This window comes from Hydra vulgaris, chromosome 02 (assembly GCF_038396675.1).
Source record: "Hydra vulgaris chromosome 02, alternate assembly HydraT2T_AEP".
NCBI lineage: Eukaryota > Metazoa > Cnidaria > Hydrozoa > Anthoathecata > Hydridae > Hydra > Hydra vulgaris.
The window spans coordinates 12,176,191-12,185,066 of record NC_088921.1 but is presented as its reverse complement, the minus strand read 5'-3'; the positions used below and the strand labels follow the sequence as shown (position 1 = coordinate 12,185,066).

The 8,876-nt window shown below is 29.8% G+C and overlaps 1 protein-coding gene across 1 annotated transcript; it reads left to right on the top strand.

Moving 5' to 3' along the window:
• Positions 1 to 415: 415 nt before the first annotated feature.
• Positions 416 to 2,019, top strand: LOC136075847 (uncharacterized). Its single transcript, XM_065789284.1, has 3 exons — positions 416 to 677; positions 786 to 1,185; positions 1,362 to 2,019. Exons 1-3 carry the CDS (start codon positions 416 to 418, stop codon positions 2,017 to 2,019), a joined length of 1,320 nt encoding a protein of 439 aa, XP_065645356.1.
• Positions 2,020 to 8,876: the final 6,857 nt, after the last annotated feature.

Here is an 8,876-nt window from a genome sequence, read left to right as displayed (position 1 = left end):
AAGTTCTAAAGAATTCTTAAAAAATGCAAATATTTTATCGGAACAAATCTCTAAATCACCTGAAAGTTTCAAACCAATTAACAATATTATCGATAACATAATTAATCATGATCCAGGCAGTCGTGATTCGGTTGCTTCAGCATCTCAGCGTCAATACCTTATTGCTTTAGGGCCACATCAGCCAAAATTAACTAAATATCCAGTTAATACTACAGTTAACAACATTAAACAGCAGAGTTTTAATCCTAAATGGTACAATAAATATCCATTATTAGAATATAGTATTGTGACAGATTCTGCATACTGTTTTGTATGTACTTTATATTCAAATGGTCCAGGAAGATGAGGTTTTACCCATGCTGAATCTTATCAAGATTCAGCATGGGTAAAACCTGGTGTTCGTCAATGGCATAAAATGAAAAGCTGTGGAGTTAAAAAATTAAGTAAATTACAGCAACATATTTCTTGTTTTTCTCATAAAGCAGCGTTACATGATTATTATCATTTTATGACAACTGAAAATCATATTGATATAATTCTAAACATATCAAATAGAAAAGAAGCAATTAAGTTAGAACAAAAAAAAGATTTCAATAAACAAATTGTAGTTATATTATTTGATATTGCTAGAACATTATCACGACAAGGATTAGCATTTCGGGGTGATGGTGACGAAAGTGGAGGAAATTTTATGCAATTTGTTCAATTTCTCACTAGGCATAATCCCTTAATGAAATGCTGGATGGAATAGTCTTCTTTACGATCACATAAAGTTACTTACTTAGGTCCACGATCTCAAAATGAATTTATTGAACTACTAGCTAAAGAAACACGTAACATAATAATAAAAGAGATACATGAAGCAAACATTTATTCAGTATCTGCTGATACTACACCAGATATATCACATCAGGATTGTTTATCAGTATGTGTCCGATATGTTAATAGTCAAGGCAAATCTGTTGAGCGACTTTTGGAAATTGAAAAAGGAAACGATAAAATTGGTTCGGGTACAGCATCACAAATAGTCAACATTTTAGAAAATAATTTATTAAAACCGGAGTTAATACCCTTTCAATCCAATGATTTTGCAAGTAATATGTCAGGGAAATTTAATGGAACCCATGTTAAATTTTCTGAACTTGTTGGTCACAAAATTATATTTATACCATGCCAAGCCCAGCGGTTGAACACGTTTTTAGAACATAGTTGTGATGCTAGTAGTATAATTGGAAGTACTATTGATATATTAGAAAATCTTTATGTCTTTTTTTCCTCAAGTAATAAAAGATATGGTATGCTTAATGAGAAAATTTCCAAATTGAAAATGCGTTACAATTAAGAAACTTGTCAAAAATCAGGTGGACAGCTCGTGCTGAAAGTGTTAAAGCTGTATGGAATTCATTAGAAGCTGTTGTTGAAAGCCCTGATAAAATTCTATTATTAAACGAATGTTTTGATAAAGGAACAAGATCAAAAGCACTTGCTCTTCGAAAACAAATACTTTCTTTCAATTTTATTGTTTCTATATCTTTCACGAAGAACATTATGTACAAACTAAAGTATCTTACTGAAACTCTTGAGGCAAAAAATTTATCTATAATTGATGCAATAACTTTAATTGACAGCACAATGAAAATTCTAACATCAATCAACTATGACAATTATGCAATGAACAATTTCATCAATAGTGCTAAAGAGTTTGCCACCTTACGTGGAATAGACTCTGAAGCTGATTTTCGAAACCATCATCGTAGAAAATTAGCTCCTAAACGATTCGATTGTAATTCTACAATACAAACAGAATTTACAATGAATTTATTTTACAGAAAAGAGTTTAAAATAGTTCTTGATACCATTTTTAAACTAACAAATGAAAATTTAAAAACATGTATTTCTTCTATTGAACCATTATATCTATTGTTTTCTCAACCATTTAATAAACTTAATATTTCATTTCCACCAGCCAGCCAAGGTGCAAATCTTCAAGATTATGACTTAGTTCAAACAGAACTATAAATATTATTTAATAAGTTAAAAGAAGACGAAACATCATTTAATTCCTTAATGGAAAAATCAGAAGAAGTAAAGCATATTTTACCATGTGCTAATCAAACTTGTCGTTTAGCCTCGACTTCTCCAGTTACTGTTGCAACAAATGAAAGAACATTCAGTAAACTAAAATTGATAAAAACGCATCTTAGATCAACAATAGCTGAAGAGAGATTGAATTCTTTAGTGTTATTGGGTGTAGAAAAAGATATTGTTGACCAGTTGGATATAAATAAAATAGCACATCAATCGTCGATTTTAAAAAACCGGCGTATGCAAATTTAACAAGTTTATACAATTTATTATAAAATTTTATTGCTAACGTCAAGAAATATTGTTTAGATATATAATTTTAATAATCTTCTTTTAATAAATAGTATTACAGTATTAAAACTGTATTTTGATATCGTAATATACGCCCATTTCATAAATGATAGTTATTACTCCAATGCTCAGTAGGCCAGAATATTTTTTCCGTGGTCGGAAAAAATATTCTGGCCTACTAAGTCCCAAAAAAGTGAATTCTTCAAACATTTTCTTTCTTTCATTATTAAAACATAAATACTTTACTCTACTCAAAAATATTTGGCATTGTATATTTATAATTTTTTGACCAACAAGTTCAGAAAGTTTAACAAGGGTTCCATTAAATTTCCCTGAAATTACTTGCAAACTCATAGCTTGTCTTAGGCGAGCTCGCTATAACCATTCATAATGGTTATAAAAATGTCAAACGTTCGCTTATTTTATTTAAAAACTTAACCTCAAAATCTACGTAACTGTACAATGCATTGTACAGTTACGTAGATTTTAACAATAACTTTTTTTGAAAAAAAAAGGCGAAAATTTGTCATTTTTAAAACCATTACAAATAGTTGATGAATAGTTTTGAGTGTTGTGTTAATGTACAGTGTACATTAATACAACACTCAAAACAACGAATCGATGCATGTAATGACGATAACCCAAGCTCTAAACTTTGCAAATCCGTTAGACGGATCAGAGCTTTATCTAAGTTGTTCAATGACCTAGGAGTACAGAATTTAGAGGGTCAGAGACCCCCAAAACCTAAAAAGTAGGTGTATTTAAAAAAAGGCCCAGTATTTCACTGTTTTCGAGCGTTGCAAATTTTTTTTTGAGTTGGCATTTACAGGAGTTTCACCCCCCCTAATAATTTGGTTCGGGACGGCCCTGATTGTTATCAATATTATTAGTTTTTTGCACTATAAGTTTTTGTTTAACAATATATACAAAATATATATCTCTGCAACAACTCTTGGATACCATTGGTTTTTGTGAACAATTGCCACCCAATCATCTTTCAGCCATACAACAGAAAGTTCGGTTGCAAGTTTATGTATTTCTTCTTGATAGTTCTCGACTTTTTCAACTTTAAATTTATTGTTATCGTCTTTTTCATTAATCAGTGCAGTCAATTTTCCATATCTTAAAAGCTTACTCCATCTCGAGAACAAAGGTTTAATTTGTTGGCTTAAAATAAACTCATCAGCTGTAAGATTTATCAATATGTTTACCTTTGGTGACATCTTATTTTCTGTATTTTCTCCATTTATGAAGTATTGAAAAAACGAAATATCTTTCTAAACATGATTTTCATCGAAGTAATTGGACCACACTTGTTTGTACTATTTATAAACGATTTGCCTAAAACTCTAAAAAATCTAACCAAGCTGTATGCAGATGACACCAAAATTTCAAATTAAATGCTTTCCAGTGCAACAACTCTTTCTTTGCAATCAGATCTTGATTTAGCTTTTAAGTGGACTCAAGACTGGGTTGTGAAATTTAATATTTCAAAATGTATGGTCATGCACTTTGGCTGGAATAACAAAAAATCACCCCTTTATATCAATGAACAAAAGTTAAACATAACAGAATCTGAAAGTGATCTTGGAATAATCTTCTCAAGCAATCTGAAATGGAAAAATCATGTTATAAAATGCGTAGGCAAAGCCAACCAAATGTTGGGTCGGATTAGAAAATGCTTCGTTTGTTTAGAAATTTGACTGCTGAGAATATTTTATGTTTCTTTTGTGCGACCACTGTTTGAGTTTGCAGTACAAGTTTGGTCACCTATTCGAAAGGGAGAAATTGAGTTATTAGAAAGAGTCCAACATCGTGCAACTCCTTAATACCATCACTTAAAAAAATCAACTATGAGTATCGTCTAAAAGCTCTTGACTTGACTACCTTGATAAAAAGAAGGCAACGAGGAGATATTATTCAACTTTTTAAATTCTTCAACGGTTTTAACGATTTGGAAACAATAAAACAAATTAGTATTCAACAAACTCAAACGAGAGGTCACAGCTTTAAATATGTCAAAGAAATCATTAAGCAAGCCTGTCGTGAAAACTTTTTATTTAATAGATCGGCTAATTTGTGGAATAGCTTGCCAAGCGAGTTGGTTAAAGCACAATCAGTTAACAGTTTTAAAGCAGGTCTTGATTGCTGGATGAGCAGCAGTCAAGCAAATCGGCTGTCATAGTGTGTTAACACCACACTCACTGGCTCACACCAGTTACAGCAATTACTAATACTAATACTAATACTAATTATAGAATTAGAATAAGCTTGCGAAGTTGCTCTTAACCATATAAACCTTATTTACTCTAAAGAATCTAAATAATCTAAAGAAGAAAATTGTTTAGATCTGTTCTGTCAACATATGCTTTTAACTCAATGATAGTTTCAAAGGACAACTGTTCTGGCAAAAATATAGTGTATTTAAACCACAATTTCTTTTCTTCCTTTTTTCCACTCAAGGTTTTTGCTGAAAGTTTCCTTCAGATCTTGTGATTGGAACAAATAATTCAGTTGATGGCTTAACTGAAAGGTTTTTATAATTGAGAATGCAACAACAGAAACTTTAATTTTTACTGCACTAACCATATCGTTTTTAACGCCATGACCATATTCCACTGCTTTTGCAACATCTTCTGCTGTTACTATGTAATTGCCAGCATCTACATAACTTTTAACTATTGTTTCAGCGGAAGCACTTTCACTTTCGCTATCGTTCATTTTCACAACAAGAAAGTCGTAGAAGTTAAAAAGTTTTATTTTTGCAAAGAGCTTAATACTTTAATGTTATTTAATACGTCATCATCAACATTGTTTTCATTTCTTATTTGGTTGACTTAATCTAAAACTTCAAACAACTCATATTAAGCATTCATAACATACAGAATCATTTAAAATGCAACATGATTGCAACTTAATGTTTTCAGAATCAGAATTGACAAACCGAGTTGAATGTTTTGCAATATCATTTTTTAAATAGCTGCAATGAAGTTTGTATTTAGTTTTTAAATACCTTTTTTAGTCTTTCAGGTTTCACAATAGCTGTTTTTTTATTGAACATATTTGCGAATTGTTCAAGTGTTGAAAATGCATTCATTCCTGCAGCAACCGTATCATTTAAACCAGCCAGACATTCTCTATGAAAACTAATTCTATTAAGTATCCGCAGCAAAGTCAGACAGAGGCTTGTTTGTATGCAACTTTTGCTATTTTCTGACACGTCCTAATTTATATTTTGTGCATTTAAGGATTGTCCATAAACAATGCAAGGCTAAATTGATTTAATAAACAGATGGAAGAGATTGTAAACTCTTTTACGCGGCGATTTTTATTGTGCTATTTTAGTTTGTCATTTCATATGAACTTCCGTTTGGTACGTTTGGTACGTTTCATATGAACTTCCGTTTTGGTATTTTTATTAACTTTAAGCACTTTCAAAAACTCTTCCGGCTGACCCGATGCAATGGATTTTGCAAACTTTTTTCTCTGGGTCTGTTCCATACGTTTATATTTCTTCCGCATTTATTGTTTTTTTTTTTTTCAGTGGATTCATTAATAAGCTCAAGTTTTCTTTTAAACTTGAATTTAATTGGTCCCAGGTCCCAGGATATGCTGTGATATCTTCTCTGATTTCATTTGAAGTATTAAGTTCTTTCATCTGATATAAAATCCACATCAGTAGCTGTTGATGTAGATTTATGTTCAGTTTTTATTTTTTGTTTCTTTTTGCTTTTTTTTTTATAACAATTGCATATAACTAAACCGACTGGAAAGTATGAACTACTTTCCAGTCGGAAAGTAGTTCATACTTTCCAGTATGAACTACTTTCAGATACTTCCCATACTATGGAAAGTATGGGAAGTTTTTTTTTGAAGTGTCCAAGATATTGTTGCGGATTGCCCTAATGTTTTCTTTCCTGTTTGTATTTTGTGATCAGGGCGCATACATTTTTTTGTTAGTTTCCATCCTATTTCTAACGTATAGCGATGATAAGCACATATTTTTTCTGTATTTTTAAAATTTAAGTTCAAACAATTTTCCATTCGAGATTTTTCATAACTTTTAAAAACCATTTTTTTTTTTTTTTTAAACTCATAACTCTTCAAAATCCTAAAATATTTTCTTAAAAATAATTTCATTATTTTACAACTTTAGTTTAATTTAAAAACTAGTTAAGTTGGGCACGGTACGTTTTTAAAACGTTTTTTAGACATTTTTATAAGGTTTAAATCTAATAAAAACGTCCAAAGAACGTTTTAAAAACGTACTGTGAAATTACAGTTACAAATCCATTTATTTACGTGTTTTTACCAAAAAATGATAATATTAGTTTACCTTTAGGTTTGTAAGATGTGATTGAATTTTTTCAAACATTTTATCTACATTTGGAGTAGATCGCATGTAAGGTCTACAATTTTTCCGTTCATAGCAACATGTGTCGTGAGAAATATTTTTTGCATATTTTAATAAAAAATCTTTGAAAAAAGTAAAAAAAACTTAACTTTCTAAACTTAACACATAGATTTCATTGACATGTGCAAATGAAAAACGCAAACTTTAAAAATGAAATTGGCGAACTACAGAAACCTGTTGAGTTCATAAATGAAAAATACGAAAACATATTATCAGAACTGATTGAATCTAAAAAGAAAATGGCAACATCATCTTTGAATAGTTCTAGCATTGACCTTGAGCAGAGCAATAATACGATTAAAGACAAACTAGCAAAACTAGAGGATCGCAGTCGGCGAAATAATTTAAGGTTTAGTGGTATCAAAAAAAGTGATAATGAAACAAGAGAGCGAGATAAAAATACAAGAGTTGTTAAATTCAAAACTTGGTATTGAAAAGAGTATTTTAATCGAAATAGCACATCGAATTGGAAAAAAAGAACATGGTGAAAAATTAAAAAACAGAACTATAGTTGTAAAATTCTTAAATTATAAAGATAAACATTTAATAATGGAAAATCATTTGAAGTTAAAACTCTGGACAGATCATCAGATCTAAACGAAGATTTTAGCGAGAGAACGACGGAAATAAGAAAGAAATTGTTTATAGAAGCTAAAATACTACTAACAGAAGGTAAATATGCGAAAGATGTTTACAATAAATTGATAACGCGTGATCTTTTAGAATAAAAGTTTTTATTTCTAACATTTTAAAATTTTAGAGTTCTTTTATTACTAAAATGGATTCCGTTCTAGTTAATGATTTTGAATTAACGTCATTTAATTTTTTTCAAAAAAATCACTATTTTATTGATGAAAGATCTGACCCAGATCTAAATTATTTTAGCGAAGCACGTGCATTACAAAGTAATTGCACTTATTTCTAAGCAAATGAAATAAAAGAATTCTTAGAGCGTGACCGCTTAAATGTTTTGCATATTAGCATAAGAAGTCTTAAAAAAAATTTTTGAAAGTTTTTTTATAAGTTTGAAAGATACCTTGAACAGTTTTAATTTAATTTGTATAATCGAAACATGGTGCAAGTCTGATGAAGCAAATTCTAATTCAAATGTCCGCTTGCCTGGTTTTAAAATAATATCACTCGCGCGTAAAGCGAAAAAGCGAGGTGGTGGTGTGCTTATTTATGTAAAAGAAAGTTTTCAATTTTTTACGAGGTTTTAAAATGTGTATTTCTGATGACGATAAAGAGATTCTAACAATCGAAATTTTAACCAAAAAAACTAAAAATATACTTTTAAGCTGTTGTTATCGCCCATTTTCTGGCGTAATTGAAAGTTTTAACAATTATTTAATTACAACAATTATAAAAAAAACTGAACAAAAAAACAAACTAAACTATTTAATTGGTGATTTCAATTTAAATTGTTTTGAATACCACACCAAGTGTACCATTAAAAAATTTTATAACGATTTATTTAAAAATGGAATGTTTCCATTAATAGATAAACCAACTAGAATCACCAAAAAAGCAGCTTCGTTAATTGATAACAAACGATATTTTTAATGAAACTCTAAAAAAGGTATTATTAAAAATGACATCTCCGATCATTTCCTAATTTTTTTCTCTATAAATTTAGAACCAAATGAAATACCAATTAGCAATTAAATCTTTTTTAAACGCATCTACAACGAAGCAAATTTATCATCGTTTTGGGAGCAACTGTCATTGCTTCATTGGAAAAATATAAACACTTCATCTGACGTTAACTTAGCTTACAACCAATTCCTAAAATCTTTTTATGAAATAAAAATGATGCTAACTTTCCAAAAATAAATCTAAAACCGAAAAATGTAAAATCGCCATGGATAGCGAACAAGAAAATCTTCAAAAGTCAAACAAAAATTATACATTAAATATTTAAAAGCTAAGGCAATTGAAAGTAAAACCATCTACAAGAATAATGCGAAAGTTTTTGAAAGACTTGAAAAGAATCTAAAAAAAAAAATACGGTTCTAATTTACTTAAGCAAAACAAAAATCATACCAAACGCACATGGCAAATTCTAAAAGAAATTACCGGTAACACT

Bases quoted from the DNA above. Each gene is read 5' to 3' on its own strand.
- LOC136075847 (XM_065789284.1), top strand. From the start codon at position 416: ATGAAAAGCTGTGGAGTTAAAAAATTAAGTAAATTACAGCAACATATT. The intron at 678-785 runs GTGGAGGAAATT...TTACTTACTTAG, and splicing joins TCGGGGTGATGGTGACGAAA to GTCCACGATCTCAAAATGAA. The intron at 1,186-1,361 runs GTTGAACACGTT...GTCAAAAATCAG, and splicing joins ATACCATGCCAAGCCCAGCG to GTGGACAGCTCGTGCTGAAA.